General features: G+C 45.1%; 2 protein-coding genes across 2 annotated transcripts; both read left to right on the forward strand.

Annotated features, from left to right (window-relative positions):
- The first annotated feature begins 6,092 nt into the window (after window positions 1-6,092).
- On the forward strand, window positions 6,093-12,785 carry LOC106553369 (small serum protein 5). Its single transcript, XM_014071842.2, has 4 exons — window positions 6,093-6,211; window positions 9,393-9,486; window positions 10,241-10,370; window positions 12,627-12,785. Exons 1-4 carry the CDS (start codon window positions 6,116-6,118, stop codon window positions 12,733-12,735), a joined length of 429 nt encoding a protein of 142 aa, XP_013927317.2. The 5' UTR covers window positions 6,093-6,115; the 3' UTR covers window positions 12,736-12,785.
- Window positions 12,786-16,462: 3,677 nt separating this feature from the next.
- Window positions 16,463-19,766, forward strand: LOC148048930 (small serum protein 2-like). Its single transcript, XM_087703496.1, has 4 exons — window positions 16,463-16,502; window positions 17,690-17,779; window positions 18,913-18,925; window positions 19,641-19,766. The coding sequence occupies exons 1-4, from the start codon at window positions 16,463-16,465 to the stop codon at window positions 19,735-19,737; spliced, it is 240 nt and encodes a 79-aa protein (XP_087559622.1). The 3' UTR covers window positions 19,738-19,766.
- Window positions 19,767-21,365: the final 1,599 nt, after the last annotated feature.

Genomic DNA, 21,365 nt, shown 5'->3' on the forward strand with positions numbered 1-21,365 from the left:
TTGTATACTCTTCAGCTATTTAGTAGGCTTAACAGAAATGCAGAATGCTTAACAGAAATGCAGAAACATATGCTTTTTTTAAGGGGGACATATCATCTCAGGATTACAAAGTCAGGATTGTCCCTTCCCTTCCCACCAAAGCATCACGAGTGGGAGAAGGCATGAAAAAGTGGCAGATACCACCAACCTGAGGGTAAGGCACATCTCTGTCCATCTATGGTGGGCTCAATCCCAACGACACCAATGGAGAGATTCAAGTATTCTGGAGGAAAAAATTCTAGGTTGACCCTGATGAGTAACAGAGTTCAAATGCAGACTTGCACAAGATTGTAAACTTAACCTAGAAGGCCTTTTCCAAAGTTCATGAACAACATCATATTATGAAAGAGGATATAAGCACATTTAACAGAGAGATCTCCTAAAGGAGATCCATTGGGAAAATACACAGCTCCCCTTGATGAGAGCCAGACAGCAAGTGGATTAATGCAGGACAGAAATCCCCAAGATTGTAACCCACAAAGAGCCAGCAGGGAAAGCCATATCAAGAGAGGACATTCCCCAGGCTCTGAAATGCCCCATTGTGGCTTGGGAGTTCCTGGGAAAGTGTGAAATCCCACTTCCGAGAGGACAGCACATCATTTGGTGGCCTACAATCCTGAGTACTCAATATGAGTAGGGGGCCTCTTGGGTAAGGGGACCAGATTTTCAGATTGGTAAAGAGGGACACCATTGACCGGGGGGAGGCTTGATTAAAAATAATATATTTTGTCAAACATGACCCCAGGACACTGAAACCATCATAAATACGAATCTGTTGCCAAACATCAAAATTTTGATCACGTGACCATGAGGATGCTGCAACGGTCGCTAAGTGTGAAAATGGTCATCAGACACTTTTTTCAATGCCATTGTAACTTTGGTCACTAAATGAACTGTTTGAAAGTTAAGGCTAGCTTGCATTATAATGCCTTATGCTAGCTTACATTTTCAAGAGAGAGAAGCTAAACTCCTTGTTGGAATTGAAATAGAAATGAATAGAGTAGAGTAAAATAGAATAGAATAGTTTATTAGCCAAGTGTGATTGGACACACAAGGAATTTGTCTTTGGTGAATATGTTCTCAGTGTACATAAAGAAAAATAAAATAGTAAGATAGTGGGATCCTTGCTGCACCAAGCCTTCACTAATCCTCTCACTTTCATCAAAAACAGTAAAAATCAATCATGCTTTTTTATTTCTATTTATTATTTTGCTATGGTCACATATGAATATATATGCACATTCCAAACAGATTTTCTTGCTAAACAGCCACCATTCTCATCCATAGGCCACTAAATGCCTCAACAACCTTTTCTGTATTCTTTCATTTCCTTCCATTTTATTTATTTAATACAGAGTAGATTAGGCTGTCAGCCTTAGTCATTCTTCTAACATGACAACAATTCTTACCAACAAGGATGGTATTGGCACATTTTAGCTAATGCAACCTAAACATAACCAAAGCCTATTTCACTTCAAGTATGCTAACTTTATTCTATACCTTACCACGCATTACATGGCTTGAACGTTCGCGGATCGCCACCAAATTGCACAGGTGGTTGTTCTACCAGATGGACATCCTTACTTTTTCTCGAAAACGGGAGAGAGGCTGCCTTTCCTAGTCTAGCCCCGTAACAACAACCCTACGAGGTAGGCTGGGTTAAAAACAGCGAGTGTCGGGGAATTCTGCGACTGCACCACCTCTTCGCTGCTCTCGCTTCTCAGGGAGCCCCCTTTCCTCTCGCAGAGCAGCCCGTTCTCGAAACAAAACACCTCCCCGCCACCGCTGTCCTTCCACCCAAATGGAGGGAGAGAGCTTGCACGGTCCGCTGCACGCCACCCTTTCCCAGCGCAAGCCCCTCTCGGCACCGTCCCCACTGACTGCCAGGCGTATCCTTCTTTGAGCCTCTCTGCGCAGTCACCCCCTTCCCCGTTGTGCCCCCCACCCCAAAAACAAACTACCAGCGCTCCTCCCGCTCCCCAGGCCAGCAGCACCCTCAAGCACACCTCGCTCTTCAGCTGGATGCCGCCGCGCATTTCCCCCCGAAGTTCTGCACACGAGAGCTCCACCCAGCTTCTAGCGCCGGAGACTGCCGGAGCCCGAGAGCTGAGAAGGAAAAGGCCAGAGGGAAACACGCTCCGTCTCCAAGCCCAAGACTTCTCAGGAGCTGCCCGCCTCTGAGTTCTTGGCGGCGGATGGGCAAGAGGAAGTGGGCTGGCTAGCTCGGAGTGCAAGAACCACCCTCTGTGCCGCAGCCGTGTCTGGATCAGCCCTCTGGAATTCTGCTCACATTCTGCCTACTTTCTCCTCTGCTGGACCCCAAAGTTCAAATCCTCCCTGCTGGAGGAATTCCACTTATGGCCTCAGGTCTATTTACCAGTTAGAGGGTCTGGAATTGACCGTTGCCAGTTGGGGGGCGCAGAGGAGGGGCAGGGAGGGACCGTTGCCAGTTGGGGGGCACCTTCCACACACACCCAGCTTCCAAAATCCGGGGAGTTGTGGGGAGGGACGATTTTCTTCCCCTCTCTCAGGTTGCCTTTCTTTCCCTTGCTAAAGGCCACCGCCGCCCACTCGAAGCGGCGAAGCCTCCTGATTCCCACCGGCACCGCCGGAGTTACTCACCAGGGCAGTGCAGCAAAAGCAAATGGCGAAGGCAAAATGAAATAAAGACTTGTGAGAGTCGTGACTCGCGCGCCATGCTTAAGCGGACTCCAGCCAATCAGTGAGCTGGCTGAGATGGAAAATTTTAAGCACGCCTCGTGCGTGCTTAAAGTTTTCCATCCCAGCCAGCTCACTGATTGGCTGGAGTCCAGGTCAATCAGTGAGCGGCAGGCTGGGCTGGCTTAGATTTTTAGTGTAGATAGAATAAATGGGGGAACGGAATGAGCGAGCTAGCAGCTGCTGATGATGGGCGGGGGAGCTAGCGAGCACCAAAATAAAGCAGGTTTTTTTGAGAACCGGGTGGGAAATGGGAAGAATGATGAAAAGTCGTGCCTGTCCCGCCAGATGCAGGACGTCTGGTCACCCTACTCTTGGGGAAGCTGGGGTGGAGGCTGCCCATCTGCCATTTCCATTTCTCAAATCCTGTGGCTGATTTTCAGTCTCTCCCTCATTTGGTCTTTTTTCTAGCAGGACGGATCTGAAGCTGATGAAATGCTTTCCCTTCATCCCATCTGCAAAACCAACACAAAAATATTTGTAAAGCAAATATTCGGGTCTCCTGGATTGTGTGCAGCTGGCACAAATTGGGGTGGGGGGAGATGTTCCAGGTTGTGCAACAGAGATCAAACTGCACACTTGCACAAGATTGTAAACTTAACCCAGAGGACTTTTCCTTCTGGTCATGGACAACATCACATTATCAAACAGGACCTTTGTGAAATTTTGAACAGTCACTTGCTCCAACAATTACTAAGTTCTCTGATGACTTACTTTTTCTTGTTTTCCTTACTTTCCAGAAAGTTTTCTTCATTCTGATCTTCTTCTCTCTCATGCTGGCTACGTGTCAACAAGAATGCATTGGGAATCTTTTTCTCCCCAAGATTAAAGATGGTAACCCAACTCCTTATTCACCTGAACAAATTGCAAAGGTCTAATCATGCCAGGAGGAATGTGGATTAAATGTTGACCAGTGATGTGCAGTGAGGTTCATGGCCGGTGAGGCAAGCGTGCAAAAGTTGCCCTATGTCTGCCAGCGCCAGAGCTTCGTTGGGGCTTTCGGAAAGCTGTGCCAAAGCCCCAGCGCGGCTTTCTGAAAGCCCCACCACCAGGCCAGCCATAGAGCGGGACACATCCCGCTCTATGGCCGGCGCGGTGGCATGGCTCTAAAGTCCCAGCACTGCACCCTCCATAGAGTGGGACGCAACCTGCTCTATGGCGGGCGTGGTGACATAACTTTCAAGTCCTGGCGCCACACCTGCCATAGAGCGGGATGCGTCCCCCTCTATGGCCAGTGCAGCGGCATGGCTTTAAAGTCCCGGTGCCGCACCCACCATAGAGTGGGACACGTCCTGCTCTATGGCCAGCGTGGCGGCATGGCTTTAAAATCCCAGCGCCACGCCCGCCATAGAGCGGGATGTGTCCTGCTCTATGGCCGGCATGGTGGCATGGCTTTAAAGTCCCGGCTCTGCACCTGTCATAGAACAGGACGGATCCCGCTCTATGGCCAGCGCGGCTGTAGAGCATTAAAAAATAAAAAATAAAGTCCCAGCCCCCGTCCTAGCAGAAGCAGGTAAAACACACACACACACACAAATTACTTATAATAATACAAATTACAATTTCTTACAAATTACAATAATTTTGAATTCCTCCTCCCTCTTTCTGACCCACATACCTTTTCCAGCTGTTTCACAGATGATTTCAACTCTCCTCTTGTCTGCCATGATGAAAATGTAAAAATGTAAAAGGAAAAGGGCAAGAGCTGCTGAAGTAAGGCTGGATTAGCTGCTGCCAGAGTCTCCAATGGATGACTCTGCTTAACTGTTTAAAAAAGCCTCTTAAAAAAGTGCCCTCTACAGGAGGAAGCGAGAGAACCACGTGCCTCATCTACATAAGGAATTTTTCACCTTTTAACCCTTGCTTAACTCTGCTCAAGTGATCATAAAGATAGACTAAAGGAGACACATGGTTCTCCTGCCTTTTCCTGCAGAGGGCACTTTTTTTAGAGGCTTTTTTAAACAGTTAAGCACTAAGCAGAGTCATCCACTGTGACTCTGGCAGCAACTAGCTCGGCCTTTTTCCTTTTAATTTTTTTTTCTTTTCATGATGACAGTGGTAAGGCCCTGCCTCCCCTGACTGCACGTTACTGATGTTGACCCAGGTATCAGCAAAAACTTTGTTTCATAACTGTTCATAATTTGCAACGGCACTGAAAAATAGTGGCATAGGATCATTTTTCAGACCTATTATGCCCATTGGTCAAAACACCCCATTGCCATGGGATCAAAATTTGGTCCCTTGGCAGCATCTTTATCACGGTTGCATTGTTCCAGGGTCATGTGATCCCATTTTGTGATTTTATGACAATGAGGGCTTTAGATTATTGAAATCTGAAAAAAATCTCTAAATCCAGATCTCTGATAATCAGTTAAGGTTGCCTTGTGATCTTTTGTGACCTCCAGAGCCGAGGTGGTGCAGTGGTTAGAGTGCAGCACTGGCGGCTACTTCAGCTGACTGCAGTTCTGCAGTTCGGCTGTTCAAATCTCACCGGCTCAAGGTTGACTCAGCCTTCCATCCTTCCAAGGTGGGTAAAATGAGGACCCGGATTGTTGGGGGCGATATGCTGATTCTGTAAACTGCTTAGAGAGGGCTGAAAGCCCTATATTTAAGTTTAAGTTTTATTTTATTTATATGCTGCCCTATTCCCTAAAAGGGACTCAGGGCAGTGAACAACTTAAACAGGAAGGGGAAACATACAAGTACAAAATAAACATATTAAAATGACCAACAACCACACCTGTCGAGAGGGGAGGGGAGCTCATCAACCCCAGGCCTGCCAACACAGCCAGGTTTTAACGGCTTTTCGGAAAGCAGGGAGAGAGGTGAGGGTCTGAATCTTCGCGGGGAGTTCGTTCCAAAGGGCCGGAGCTGCAACAGAGAAGGCCCTCCCCCGGGTTGTAGCCAGATGGCATTGGCTGGTGGATGGAACCCAGAGGAGGCCGGCCCTGTGTGATGTAATGGGTCATTGGGAGGTAATTGGCAGCAGGCAGTCTCTCAAGTACCCAGGTCCAATACCATGAAGGGCTTTATAAGTAATAACTAGCACTTTGAAGCGTATCCGGAGACCGATTGGAAGCCAGTGCAGCTCACGGAATATATATGAAGCGGTATATAAGTCTAACTGCTATTGCTATTACTATTTTAATCTTGCAAATTTTAGAGTATCCAGCCTTTCATTATGTCGCTGAAGCTGATTAAATGGTTTTCCATTATCACATCTCCAAAACAAACACAAATTACTGGTAGTCAAAAGCAAATGTTTTTCTTCTGGCAGTGGCTATTCTGAAAAAACTTTTACTCAGCGCTTTTTTAAAAAAATTGTACAAGGGGCGGTCTTGGTTTCTGTATAAATTGGATGAGCAGATTCCATTCCAACCTCAGAGTGAGCAGTGTTTCTCCTTTGCCTTCCTCCCTACCAAGAGTTTCCTGGGTCTTCCCCAAAGCCAAGATGGTAAGTACAATGGTTTGACCCAGTGGGAAAATTCAATTTTTTTACTACTGGTTCTGTGAGCGTGGCTTGGTGGGCCTGGCAGGGGAAGGAAACTGCAAAATCTCCATTCCCTCCCCACTCTGGGGCCAGCCAGAGGTGGTATTTGGTGGTTCCCCAAATTACTCAAAATTTCCTTTACCGGTTCTCCAGAACCTGTCAGAACCTGCTGAATTTCACCCCTGGTTTGTCCTTTGCTTGCAACCGGAGCCCAATTTGCCTTGGGCGTGAGAAAAGAAGGGCCAGAGGAATGAAGGGACCCCTTGGGGACAGTCACTCTACAAGATTGTAACTGTGGGGAAAATAATCAGATGGTCATTCTGTACATTATTTGGATAAAGAAAGAAGTTACAGAAATAAATCAAATACCACCAGATGTTTCTTTAGAATTCCAAAAGAGAAATAGGAGAAAAAGAATTGTTTGCAAAACCAATTAGTTGCATTTTGGGGTGAGTGGGATGAGTCTAAAATCCAGAAGTTGATGGTCTAATTTTGGTAGAAGGCTTAAAACCAGAGTGTATTTTCTACCTATTTGGAAGGATTAAGAATAGATACACAAATACCGAAATGCACTTTTGGTATGAGGGACATCACAACTCAGGGGTTCAAAGTGGAGATTGTCCCCCCCGCCAAGCATCACAGGTGGGAAAAGGCCTGAAAAAGGAGCAGACACTGAAGTCTCTGGGTAAGGCATATTTCCCTTCACTGTGTGGGGTCAATTCCAACAATTTTGCCTCTGGAGGGGAGAAGGACGGAAAGACATTCCACAATGAGGACTACTAGAGGGTTAGATGAAGAAAGACAGCAGGGGTGAAATGCTACCCATTCTGCCTGGTTTGCTAGAACCGGTAGTAACAAATGTTTCCGTTTCTCTGAACAAGTAAAAAATGTTTTTAAAAAGTAAAAAAAAAGGTTCCCACGATCCCACACACAGCTGAATGTCACAGCTGATGAACCTTTCTTTTTTACTTTTTGAAAAGCATTTTTTACTACCTATTCGACCAACTGGTAGTAAAAAAAATGCTTTAAAAAGTTTTTTTTTTTTAAAAGGCTCCAACTATCAGTAATTTGACAGTCAGATTTTAGATTTCACCACTGAAAGGCAGCCAAAAATCCCAATGCAATCCTAAATTGCATTAACAGAGAAATACAATCAAGATCAAGGGAGGTACTAATACCACTTTCTAAAGCCCTAGTAAGACCCCACCTAGAATATTGCATCCGGTTTTGGTCACCACATTATAAAAAAAGATGTTGAGACTCTAGAAAAAGTGCAGAGAAGAGCGACCAAGAGGATTAGGAGACTGGAGGCTAAGACATATGAAGAATGTTGCAGGAACTGGGCATGGCTAGTCTAGTGAAGAGAAGGACCAGGGGAGACATGAGAACACCTTCCAATATTTGAGGGGCTGCCACAGAGAGGAGGAGGTCAATCTATCTTCCAAAGCACCCGAAGGCCAGACCAGGATTATTGGATGGAAACTGACCAAGGAGAGATTCAATCTAGAAATAAGGGAAAATTTTCTGACAATGAGAGCAATCAACCCATGAAACAGAAATTGCCTTCAGAGGTTGTGGGAGCTTCATCCCTGGAGGCTTTCAAGAAGAGACAGGACTATCAGAAATGGTGTAGGGCAGTGATGGCACACGGAGCCATATTGAGTGGCACGCCAGCTGTCAGCTCCGACGGCTAGCTGGTTTTTCATATTTCCGGAGGGCCAGGGGATGCCTTTTCGCCCCGAACCAGTTACCAGGTCACCGCTCACTTGTCCCGCCCCGCCCAGTCTCGACTCTGCAGCTTGCCTGCCTGAAGCACTGCGCCCCTGCTAGATAAGACTGCGAGTTGTGGCTTAGCTGGCTACCCCTTCCCCCAAGTCCTGCCATGCTTCCCTGCCTTCCATGTGCTCTCACCAGCGGATCCCCATGCCCGCTAGCCTTCTAGATCAGCGTCCAGCCCGGCCAGTGGGCGGCCCTTGGTGAAAATGCAGACGCAGCGAGGCGGCAGTGACGATGCTGCGGCCCGGGGCTGCTGCACTTGCACCTGCTCCTTTTCTGCAAAGGCAGAGCCCCCGCCCCCACTGCAGGAAGATGCTGCCTTACACTCGGGCCCGCATGCCTCTCATCCTGGCTCCGTGGGGCTTCAGACTCTAAAGCAGCCCACTGGCTTCCCACCCAGCCACCTGCCTGCTCCTCGGCTGCGGCGCCGCTTACTGCTGGCGAGGAAGCAGAGCAAGAGGCAGAAGCCGCGGGTGGATGGGGGGGGAGCCCCTCACATGGGGAGCGGGCCGCAGCAGAGTTTCCTTCCCCCTGGAACTCCAGACTCCACAGGCCGAGTTCCCTGAGTAGCACTGGCGGTCGGCTCCTTCTCTTTGAGAGCCGCCTTGCAAAATGGGGGATTTTCTGACATTTTGCAACCGGAACCAGTCTAGTGCCCTGCGCACATGGACCTCCCAGGTGCCCTGAGGCTCATAACCACAGTCTCCTAAGGCAAAAACGGCCTCCCCCAGCCCTCCGGAACTTGGAAATGGCTTCAGGAAACCCTCCGAAGGCTGGAGAGGGCAAAAAATGGCCCCAACTGGAAGTTCGGAACTGATTCATTTCTGACTTCCAGATGGTTTCTAGGGGGGTGGGGGAGGCCATTTTCGCCTTCCCCAGGCTTCAGGAAAGCCTCCAGAGCCTGGGGAGTGGTTGCATGTGCATGCGCGGGGGTCACACGCGCATGCACAGTTGGGTGGGGCTTTGAGTGGGCACTGGGTGCGTGCCATAGCATGCACGCTGTAAAAAAAGGTTCGCCATTACTGGTGTAGGGTCTCCTGCTTGGGTGGTGGGTTGGACCAGATGACCTACAAGGTCCCTTCCAACTCTGTTATTCTTTGAACCCCTGTTAAAGTGTTGAGATATTCGGGTATCCTGGATTGTGTGCAGCTGACACAAAGAGGGGAGGGAGATGATCCAGGTTGACTTGTGCAATACAGACCGAACTGCACACTTGCATAAGATTGTAAACTTAACCCAGAGGACTTTTCCTTATGGTTATGGACAGCATCACATTATCAAAAGGATATTAGTAAACTTTGAACAGTCAGTTGCCTCAACAACCACCAACTTCTCTGATGGCTTACCTTTTCTTATTTTCCTTTCTCAGAAAGTCTTCTTCAGCCTGATCCTCTTCTCTTTCATGCTGGCTACATGTCAAGGAGCATGCTTTCTGGATACCTTTAAATTGGAGTTTAAAGATGGTAACCAGACTCTCTATACGTTTGAAGAAACTATTGTTGTATTGCTTGCGAAAGATTAGTAATGCCAGGAGAAACGTTGTGGGCTTAATTTTTACAATTGAGATTTTCATTAAGGTGGGCCAGGAAACACGGACCAAGTTAATGCAGAAGATGTTTGATCATCAGGGATCCTTACAAATCTAATCAATCATTTAAATATAATGGTAGTCAGTCAAGGCAGAGAATTTATATACTTCTCACATTTATTCCAAAAGTGTTTTTTCTGTAGGTAACTGGATTTGTTTTTTTTTCTCTTTAAAATATTTCTTTTCTCATACATGAAGCTTCTTCAGCTCTGACATGATGGTGGGGAATGGAAGGATCGATATTCCTTGCAGACAGCTGATCATTTGCATCCTTTTAGAGGGTCGTTGAGGCCATTTGGAGGCTTATCGGTGTCCTCAGGGTCATCTGAGTGGTGCAAATGGTTCCTGTAGTCTACAATTTTCCCTCTGGAAATCCATTCCTATTCCCGCACCATTCCAAGGGTGTTCATCCCAAATTGTATAGCTAAAAGTCTATAGAGATTCTCTGTCATCCAGATCATGGTTGTCCCAACTGGATAACAGAGAATCTCTACAGACTTGGTCACATTTATCCAATAGTAGATTTCTGGTTGTAGTCTCCAACTCTAGTAGCAGGTTTCTCGCAACAGCTTGGCGGTTTGGATTCTACTGCAGGTTCAACTTCCAACTCTCCAATTCTCTCTTCTCAGGGAAACCGGTGAGTTCCACCGTATGTGTTGATTTCTTCGATCAGACAAGGCATCTCATTGGGTCCACTTGGAACACAGCTAATTGTTTCAGATGTGAGTGCGACAATGATGGAATGTCATGCTGCCACAGGTAGGAAGAGGTTCCAAGCAAGCATCACCTATATTAATTTGCTCATGTGTTCTCTTAGGTTAGTGGTATGGTGGCCTCGAAGTGCAATCGCAATTCGCAATTTAATGAGCTTATATGCCGCCCAATCCCGGAGGACTCCGGGCGGCTTACAAATACGAAATAAAATAAAATAACACATAGGGGAAAGAACAAAAACAGTTTATAAAAACAACATACATTTGGCTTAGCTGGGGGGTGGACCTGATTTAAAAATCAGCAACCCCAGGCCTGTCAGAACAGCCAGGTTTTGGTGGCTTTTTGGAAGGCCACGAGGGTGGGAAGGGTCCGGATCTCTGCTGGTAGCTCATTCCACAGAGCCGGAGCAGCTACAGAAAAGGCTCTCTCCTGAGTGGTCGCCAGCCGGCATTGTCCGGTCAACGGCACCCAGAGGAGGCCTAGCCGGTGGGTTCTTATCGGACGTTGGGAGGTCTATAGCAGGAGGCGGTCTCTCAGATATCCAGGTCCAATGCCATGTAGGGCTTTAAAGGTAATCACCAGCACTTTGTAGTACGTCCGGAGACCAATAGGGAGCCAGTGCAGCTCGCGGAGGATAGGTGTAACATGGGTGTACTAAGGTACACCCGATATCGCTCGCAGGGCTGCATTCTGGACCAACTGTAGTCTCCGAACACTCTTCAAGGGCAGCCCCATGTAGAGCGCGTTGCAGTAATCGAGCCTTGAGGTGACGAGGGCATGAGTGACCATTTGAAGTGCCTCCCAGTCCAGATAGGGCCACAACTGGTGGACCAGGCGAACCTGGGCAAAAGCCCCCCTGGTCACAGCCGACAAATGGTGTTCTAATGTCAGCTGCGGAGCTTCTCGCCTCACAATCAGGAGGCTGTGAGTTCAATTCTAGGCAGAGGAAGATATTTCTCTCTCTGGGCATGATGAGAATATATCTCCTGAACAAAACTCCGCATTGGCGACAGGAAGGGTAACTGGCGACACGCAGCTCCATTCAGTTGCTCAGACTCCACCCCGCAAGGGATTATGGGGTCATTAAAAGATGAAGATGTTTTCACTTAGGTTAAGCCAGAAGCATCTATTGAGATAGCATATATTCAGGTATACATGGATAAATCTTCTACATAACTCTTCTGCATTAGAGAAACTTAGAACACTGCTGGGGGCAGACAAAGAGCAAAGCCAAAGATGGCAAATAAGAACCTCTCTTAGGATTTACCTTCTGGTGACAGGAGTAGGAAAATATGATTACCGTATTTTTTGGAGTATAAATCATAGTCCCCCCCCCAAAAAAAAGTGGGTGGAAATGTCTGTGCGTCTTATAGACTGAATACGGGCCTGTTTTAGGCCTCCCAAACCCTCTGCCCATCCCATTTTCACCCTCCCAAGCCCCCAGAAGCACTCTGCAGGCCAAAAATAGGCCTCCCAAACTCTTTGTGTCCTGTTTTTGGTCTCCTGAACACTCCACGCTTCCTGTTTTTGCCCTCTCTGGCGCCCAGAAGCATTCTACAGGTCAAAAACAGGCCTGTTTTTGTTGAAAACTGGACATGCAGAGCAGTGGTGGGATTCAAAGTTTTTATACTACTGGTTCTGTGGGCGTGGCATGGCTTGGTGAGTGTGGCTTGCAAGGATACTGCAAAATCTCCATTCCCTCCCCACTCCAGAGCAAGGATATTGTAAAGTCTCCATTCCCTCCCCACTCCAGGGGAAGGTTACTGCAAAATGCCCATTTCCTCCAAACCAGCTGGGATTCAGGAGGCAGAGAATAGATGGGGCAGATCCAGCCAGAGGTGGTATCTACTGGTTGTCCGAACTACTAAAAATTTCCATTACCGGTTCTCCAGAACTGGTCAGAACCTGCTGAATACCACCTCTGATGTGGAGGGCTTGGGAGGCCAATAACTATTTTTTTTCTTGTTTTTCTCCTCTAAATCTAGGCGTGTCTTATAATCTGAAAAATATGGTACTTCTCTGCCATTATTGCATCTGCAGATAACAGACCAGCAGTCCTATTTTGGGTAATCAGGTGTCTCTTGGGTAAGGGGCAGGTGCGGGAGGACTTCCTGGGTGGCTGTGGGGAATATTCTATGTTTCAGATAGAGCATCTCAGCTTTCCTCAGAGTTGGACCTTGACTTGAGTCTCTTTTTAAGGTGGCAAATAATCTTAGAGGCATTTCCCAATTAAAATCAACTTTGACTGACCATAACCCCTCCTTCTTCCTCTTCTTCCACCTCCTTTCTCCCCCTTCAAAGATATGGTGGCATTGGACTTATCCAAGGGTGCAAAACGGTGATAAATCCAGTAACATGTGAACAAGAGCACTATAGAATTGATGACCCATCGCAGCGCTGTGGTGTCTGATGTCTTCACGTGGATGAACCAGAATAAATCTCTCACATCCGCATCTTAAATCTATTTTCTTGCCTTTTCTTTTTATTAAGTAACAGTTATGTAAAACATGAAGCTCATGCCATCGTGTCAGCCATGCAGTATGGGAGAGTACAACCTACAGTTTGGTGTATCTGTTTATCAATGCTTCTGCATTGATGTGTCAGTGTGTCAATACTTGCACATTGGTGGGTCAGTGTAACAATGTTTGTGCAGTGTATTAGTGCTATTGCTGTTTTCCTTCCTTCCTTCCTTCCTTCCTTCCTTCCTCCGCAATAGCAAGAGCACGTGGACTTATATACTGCTTCATAGTGCTTTACAGCCCTCATTAAGTGGTGTACAGAGTCAGCCTCTGGCCGCCAACCATCTGGGTCCTCATTTTACTGTCCTTGGAAGGATGGAAGGTTGAGTCAACCTTGAGCCTGTTGAGATTCAAACTGCCAAATTGCAGGCAGCCAGCAGTCAGCAGAAGTAGCCTGCAGTAATGTATTCTAACCACTGTGCCACCATAGCTCATTACTGTCACTGATTGAAGAGACAAGAGAGACCAAGAAAGAATTGAAATAATTAGAAGTGAGAATTTGATGTCAATCACTCGCTTCAACATTCTTTGAAGTTCATCCTCTGATGCTAACCTAAATAAGTTTTAGTTTGGGTCTTAGCCAGGAATCTAATGTGCCTTGGCATATTCTGCTCTTCGTTCTCGCCATTTTGGCCTACAACGGTTGCATTGGAGATACCAGTGAAAAATTTAGAAGATAAGGAATTGGGATTAAACATCTCCGGTGGTGCAAATTTAAGAGAATGTCCCAGCTGTATGTCATTAATAATGGCACATCAGTCCTAGTGTCAGGCCTGCAGCCATCTTTTCTTTTGGATCTTTGACCTGCCACACTTCTATTATTCTGCTATGCATTTTCTATTGTGGGAAAATGGGAGGGGGGAATTGTAGGAGTTAGATGTTATGTAGCCATAACAAAATTCTTTCTAGAAAGCCAAGGTCATCCTTTGTCTTTGCATCTCTGCACCTGACCGGAACTGGATGGGTCGAAGCTGCATGGCAGTGGGAGATTGGACCATGTGATTGACCTGTGGATGTTGAGGGGGGGGGCAAGACCTTGAACTTTCAACCGGGTGGGGAAAACTGGGAAGCTTTCAGATTTGGGTTTTCCCAGATGTGCCATGACTCTCTTAATAAAATGGAACATTGAGGAATCTTTTGCCTTAGACTCTGATTTACTTTTGGATGCTATTTGATCTCTGGTCTTTTATGCCTTTATAGCTGCAGGTTGGCCCACATGGACCTACCACCACCTCACATCCCAGAGAATGACAATCTTTAAAAAGCCAAAGGACTTTTATGGACATCCATAATGGCACAGTTACCATAGGCCCTTTGGTAGTACTAGCATTCCTTTTTCTTATAAAAGTAAAATGTATGTCAGGTTTCCAAGTAATAGCTTTATTGGAAGTATCATATTGGTACATATCTGGTGAAAACCAACTCTGATGAGACAGTGAGGATTCAGATATAAAAGGAGATAGCTGACTAACTTAAAATGATCTAAGCAACAACTCAAATAAACAATACACAAAGACAGAGGGACAAATGAGAGTAGAAATGTATTAGAGGTGAGAATTCACCGTCGAGTAATACCATTAGACACAACGTTGGAAAAACTTGAAAAGCTGATAGGAAATCTGTTATAACTACGTGCATGGAATCAGCAACCTAGTCTTATACTAGGTAAGGCTAGATGAGCTATGGGAGATGAAAATATGTAAAGAGCTTTATCTATTTTTGTATCTTGTATTTTGTAAATCTTGCCTTTTTTATATAACTTTCAAATAAGGAAAAAAAAAAAGAGAACCAGGTCATCCCCTGAAGAGGAGAATATGTAAAAACAACAACGGATAGAGTGGATGGAGGGAGGAGTAGAAGGAAAGATAGGAAGGAGAGGAGAAAGGAGAGGAATAGGAGAAAGGGAAAGGCAGAGGAAGAATGGGAGGGAATGTAAGAGTAGGAAAGAGGGGAGGAATGGGAAGAAGAGGGGAAGGGTAAAGGGGAGGAAGGGGAAGGAGAGAAGGGAAAGGAGAGGAGGAAGGAAGGAAGGAGAGAAGAAAGAGAAGAAAGGGTCGGAAGGAGGGAGGGAAAGAAGGAGAGAAGAAAGGAGGGAAGGAAGGAGGGAATGTAGGAGAGAAGGAAGGAGGAAAGGAAGGAGAGAAGAAAGGAGGGAAGGGGGAAGGAAGGAAGGAGAGTAGGAGAGAAGAAACGAGGGAAGAAAAGAGGGAGGGAGGGAAGAAGAAGTAGGACCGTTGTAAGATAAGATGGATCTATGGGATGGTAAGAAAGCAATCTTCAAGTATATTGTCAACTGTAGGGGAAAAATGTTATAAATACATATTATTAATAACAGTTATGAGATCATATAATTGTGAATGTATATATGAAATTGATAAAATAAAAAATAAAAATTTTAAAAAAAAAGAAAACCAACTCTGAAAACTCCCATGGTTTTCACCTAATTAAAAGTAAATGTTTTCCCATTTTCTCAAACAATTAATCACATGGTCCAACCACGGTGCAGTCTGGCAATCGGGTAGCATCACTCCGCCTTCCACCGACCAGGTGTGAGAATGTCCTTGGTTCCCAAGAGAAAATGATTTGGTTACAGAATCTCCTCTATCTCAAATCTCCCCCCCCCTAACCCTCAGCTCCAGTGTGGCAACACTGAAGCGGCCAAAAAGTCTTCGGTCAGGTCAGCTTCAGGATTGACAATGTTGAAAGTAGAAAGAGAGAACGTTTAGAGCTGGAACGATACTACGATACTACAGAGAGAAAAAAAGAAAGATGCCACACAATAGTTCCACAAAGAGCCCTCTGACCAATTAAATGGCAAAAAGATCAAATATTTAAAAAATGGAAGGATACAATACAATAATACCAACAAATAGCCTGAATCTGGGGGGAAAAAAAACCTCCAATCCTCCCTTTTTAAGGGTGGTTGGAACATAGAGGTCCAAGATGAAGCAAATTATCCAGAATTTTTTCAGTTTGGATTCAGAAATGAAACGGCTTTGTTTACACTTCAATGAAAATTTTGGAGGGCTGAAAGGTTATACTTTCCTGGGCAAAAAGAACTATTTGGAAAAACCAAGGAGTTACATTGTGAGAATGGGCTGGTTGAATGCAAAATCCAATATTTGCTGCTGTAACTTTTGGGCAAGGACTCAAATAGAATTTATTTAATGGTTGCTACACAATTGCACAAAAATGCTATTTTTAATAGAGTACATATCAACTCAGTAATACGGAGGCACGATTTACCTCAGAAGGCATAAAAAGGGGGCAGAAAGCAATGAGAAGTAAGAAGTAAGTAAGTTGGAATGTTGTAATTACTGGAAAATGGAAATATTGTTTCAGCAAAGACCAAGAATTGGAGGAAAGCACAGTGCATCATCTAAACAGAAAGGGGAGGAAATCTGCAGGAAATCCCTGGGAGACTATGCAGTTCCCCTTGAGAAGAGCCACAGCAAGTGGGCAAGAACCTGTGAGATTGTAACCAAGAGAGAAAGAGCCTGCAGGGAAAGCAAGTCTACTCTGTCAAATGCCTTACTGAAGATTTGAATGGACAGATAAAAAGGATGCAGAGAAAACCATACAAAGGCAGGACTCAGAGGATATAACCAAAGCTCTAAAATGCCTAATTCTGGCTTGGAAGTCCTGGAAACTAATGAGAGTAAGTCCCATAACCAAGAGTAGGAAAACAGATTGCTGGATGGGTTACAATCCTGAAAATAGGTAGGGCTCATCTTGGGAGAAGGTGGGGAGGAAGCTGCACATCTGGTTGTTTCAACTTCTCACATTCTGCCAGAGACTTTCAATCTCTCCATCATTTGGTCTTTTTCTAGCAAGGTGGATCTGAAGCTGATGAAATACTTTCCCTTTATCACATCTCCAAAACAAACACAAATTACCGGTAGTCAAAAGCAAATGTTTGTCTTCTGGCAGTGGCTATTCTTACAAAACTTTCACTCAGCATTTTTTTTTAAGTGTACAAAGGGTGGTCTTGGTTTCTGTAGAAATTGGAGGAGCAGATTCCTTTCCGGAGTGCTACTCTTTGTCCTATCAAGAGTTTCCGGGGTTTTCCCCAAAGCCAAGATGGTAACTAAAATGGTTTTTCTTCATTTGCAAGAGGAGCTTTAACAGACTTAAAGATAATCAGATGCTTCTTCAGAGCTCCTAAATATAGAACAAACAGAACTGTTTGCTATACCAATGAATTACATTTTGGGCTGTGTGAGATAAGTTAGAAATCCAGACGTTGCTGCTCTAATTTTTGGGCAAGGACTCATAAGCAGAGTTTATTTTCTAGTTATTTAACAGTATTACAGATAGATACACATATGCAGAAATGGACTATTTGGTATGAAGGGCAAATCAAGTCAAGAATAGAGAGTCAGGATTGTCACTTAGCTCCCACAAAGCATCCCAGGTGGAAAAAGATATGAGAAGGGGAGGAAACTGATGTGGGGCTAAGGGACATCTGTGGAGGTGGTGGGGTCAACCCCAATGATACCAATGGAGAGTTTTGCCTCCAGAGGGGGAAAGGACTGAAAAATACTCCAGCCTGAGGACTACTAGGTGGATGAACAAATCGCTGAGATATTCAGGTATCCTTTTTTGTGTGCAGCTGGCACAAAGAGGGGAGGGAGATATTCCAGGTTGACCCTCTTGTGCAACAGAGGTTGAACTGCACACTTGCACAAGATTTTAAACTTAACCTAGAGGGCTTGTTCCAAAGTTCATCAACTTCATCGTATTATCAGAGGGGAAATTAGAAAGGCTTTGAAGAGCCAGTTTCTGAAACAATGAGTAAGATTTCTCATGGCTTATTCTTTCTTTTTTCTTTCTCTTTCTCAAAAGTCTTCTTTAGCCTGATCATCTTCTCTTTCGTGCTAGCTTCATGTCAAAGAGCATGCTTTCATGGTTCCCTTATACCTGAATATTATGCTGGTAACTAAACTCTTTATAAAATTGAACAAATCATCACTACTGCTTGCAAAGGTTTAGTAAATACCTGGATAAATGTTGCTGGCTTCATTTTTACACCCCAGGTTTTAATTAAAGGTGTCTTATCTGGGCCAAAAAACACCTTTTGTATCAATGTAGAAGTCATTTGATCCTCAAGGGTCCTTCCAAAACTCATCAATAACATGCTTTGCATTGAATGCATGTCAGGCCTGCAGCGGTTCCTTTAAGAATCTTTGGCCTGCCACAGTCTCATTAATTGGGGGGGGGATAGCAAGGGGTAGAATGTGTTGTTTTCAAAATAAAAAATTCCTTTCTAGAAGCTCAAGGTCATCTTTTGTCTCCGCACCTTTGCACCTGACCGGAAGCAGTTGGGCGTAGGTGCTAGTGTGGAAGAAGAAGATTGGACCATGTGATGGATTTGGGTGTGTGGACAAGATCATGAACTTTTAATGGTGGGATTCTGATGTAATTTCCAGAATTGGGATTCCATAGCAATGTGCTAAGATGTCTGCTTTATTAAATTGGAACTTTAAGGAAAGTTTTGCCTTGGACTCTGATTTAATTCTACATGATACTCGGAATGCTGACATTGGAGACAATTTGTATACTAGTCAAGGAGGAAGGAGAGGAGGAAAGAAGAAGGCAGAGAAGGGAGGTAGAGAAGATAGGAGGAGCAAGGTTGTTGCAAAATAAAATGGGGTGGCAAGAAAGTGACCCAAACTATTCTATATATTTGTAAGAAAATAATGATAAATGATTAATGATAATGATATAATTAATGGTAATTATAAGAGTGTATATTTGTGAATGAACTTGAAAGAGAAAATAAATTTAAAAATAAAAATAAACAATGCACGACGCTTGCCCAATAAATTAAGGTTAAGCTTACCACCACCACCAAGGTTAAGAGCACTCCTGCAAACAACCCCCAACCAGGTTGAAGATCCATCCAAGCAGGGTAAGCAAGTTTGTGAATGCAGCTGCAGGCAACGTAGTTAAGGAGGCTGTGGGAATAAAGCCACTGTGTGTCTCTGTGTATGTGTGTGTGTATGATTGTATAGCAGCCAAGGTTGTCCAGCCTCCAGGATGTGATTCTTTTCAGACCCAAAATTTAGGAGCAGACAAGATGTTGGCTGCTCTATAAAAAAGATGTGGAGACTCTAGTCTAGAAAAAGAAGAAGAGCAACCAAGAGGATTAGGGGACTGGAAGCTCAAACATATGAAGAACAGTTGCAGGAACTGGGTATGTCTGGCTGAATGAAAAGAAGGACTTACAGTAAGGGTGATATGATAGCAGTCTTCCAATATCAATATCTATGTTATGATTCATAACAGTAGCAAAAGTACAGTTATAGAGTAGTAACGAAAATTTTTTTATGGTTGGGGGTCACCACAACATGAAGAACTGTATTAAAGGGTCGCAGCATTGGGAAGGTGGAGAACCACTGTCTTAAACTCACTGCAACTGTTGAAGAAGCTTCTGGCAGCCATGACTAAGGGGGGTTTGTTCAATTTTGACTAGCCTTTATTTTACTGATAAAAAGAATAACACAAGGCAACAGTTGGTCACTACGTCGTCTTTCTAATGTGGTTTGTTCTTCATTTGCAAGAAGAGTTTTAACTGACTTGGACCTGAGAGGAGAATGGCTGGAGGAATGAAGGGGCCCCCTGGGGACAGCCATGAACTGAGAGTCATAGCTGTGGTTATAATAATGGGAGAAATAATGGGAGAAATAATGGGAGAAATATTATGTAGATGCAATGAGGATAGAAACTTTGACCACCATGACCCCTCCTTCTTCCTCTTCCTCTTCCTCCACCTCCCTTTTTTTCTCCTTCAAAGCTTTGGTGGTCTTGCAGGTAGACAAGGGTGCAAAACTGTGATCGGTGAACATGAATTCTATAGACTTGATGACCCATCGCAGCGCTGTGGTGGCTGATCTCTTTGCATGGATGAACCGGAATAAATCTCTCATATCGGCATCTAAACATTTTTGCCTTTTCTTTTGATTAATTAACAATTAAGTAAAACATGAAGCTCATGTCATAATGCCCGCCATGCAGTACGGGAGAGTTCAGCCTGCATCCATTTGGTTTATCAGTGTATCAATGCTTGTGCATTGATGGATCAGTGTGTCAATGCTTGTGCATTGGTGTGTCCATATATCAATGCTTGCACATTGATGAGTCCATGTATCAATGCTTGCGCATTGCTGTGTCAGTGTGTCAATGCTTATGCATTGCTGTGTCAGTGTATCAATGCTTGCACATTGGTGTGTGTGTATCAATGCTTGCACATTGGTGTGTCTGTGTATCTGTCAGATCCCTAAAAGTGATACTGCCATTCAACTGATTTCCTGTCACCAGAAAACTGAAGGTCCCAGCACCTCTGAAGGGATGTTTATGATGGCCATGTGGGATATCTTTAATGTCTAACTAGAAATAGCCATAGGAACATGTGTTTTATTCGACTCTCAGGGCAGAAGAGTTAAGGAAACATCTTCACACTTATGTATTGGTCGGAATCGGCATTCGGACAAAGGGGAGGGGTCATTATCAGTTTAATCCCACTTGTATTGCCTAAAGGGTTTCAGATGCTACTTTGCCTCTAATAGTTTTCCATCCTGCTTGATTAAAGGTTCCTTTTGAAATAATCTGTTTCAAGAGTCTTTACTTTCTTAAGTTAGGAGATGAGCCATTACATAAAGCAGCATCTCTCTGCAAAATGATCAACCAAGAAAGACAACATTTTACTCTACCGAGGGGACCCTACAAACCATGTCTGAGCATAACTGTGAACAAGGGGGAACTGACTGCTGGAGGGAGATGGAAACCCCTCCACAACCAGAGACCTGCTCCTTGTACCCTGGCAGAGAGAACAAGATGAGCCTGGAGTACCCCAAAAAGCCCCATTGGTCAATCAGAATCAGGACGAAAGACGGCTGGGAAGGGAGAATCAGGGGAGTCACTCTTACCCGAGGTAGCCAAAAACCAGGGTGGAAATTGGGGTTAGAAGCCCCCTCTGACCAGGAGAAGCTAAATGAAGCCTTGCTGAGAGAGGATTCTCTGAAGAGGCATGTAACCCAGTTGGTGATGGAAATTTTGGAAAATCTCAACATCTGGGGGGAGCCAGACCAGCAACCAAGAAGCGGTGAAAGGGCGACAAACAGGAATGACACCAGGGAAACTAACCCCCCTCTGGTCCCTGCTGATCAAGCTGATGGCACAGCAGCAACAGCTAGGAACCCAGAAAACCCTCGCCCCAGTTGGCACATGTGTTGGGGCCCACTCCAAACCAACCCCCAAACCTGTAGTTAGAAAGGAAAACTCCTTCCCTTTGGGTAAAATTTGATTGGAACCCGAAAAAAATGGGATTCTTTGTGGCACATGTGCTCATATGCATGCAAGAAGATGGGTGTGATTTTCGAACCCAAGGAGCCCAAGTGTGAGTGGTTACCCTAGCCCTGGAGGGAGCTGCCACCAGATGGATGGTGACTTTACATGATGCCAATGCATCACAACTGCGGGACTTTGACCATTTCATGATGGCCCTGTGATGACGGTTCGA

This window comes from Thamnophis sirtalis, unplaced genomic scaffold (assembly GCF_051295495.1).
Source record: "Thamnophis sirtalis isolate CommonGarterSnake01/CBP01778 unplaced genomic scaffold, rThaSir2_p1.2 scaffold_2, whole genome shotgun sequence".
NCBI lineage: Eukaryota > Metazoa > Chordata > Lepidosauria > Squamata > Natricidae > Thamnophis > Thamnophis sirtalis.

Coding starts and splice junctions, on each gene's coding strand:
- LOC106553369 (XM_014071842.2), top strand. CDS start 6,116: ATGAGCAGATTCCATTCCAACCTCAGAGTGAGCAGTGTTTCTCCTTTG. Junction 9,487..10,240: donor TAAATTGGAGTTTAAAGATG/GTAACCAGACTC, acceptor CTCTCTTCTCAG/GGAAACCGGTGAGTTCCACC. Junction 10,371..12,626: donor GGAATGTCATGCTGCCACAG/GTAGGAAGAGGT, acceptor CCCCCTTCAAAG/ATATGGTGGCATTGGACTTA.
- LOC148048930 (XM_087703496.1), top strand. CDS start 16,463: ATGCCTAATTCTGGCTTGGAAGTCCTGGAAACTAATGAGA. Junction 16,503..17,689: donor AGTCCTGGAAACTAATGAGA/GTAAGTCCCATA, acceptor CTTTCTCAAAAG/TCTTCTTTAGCCTGATCATC.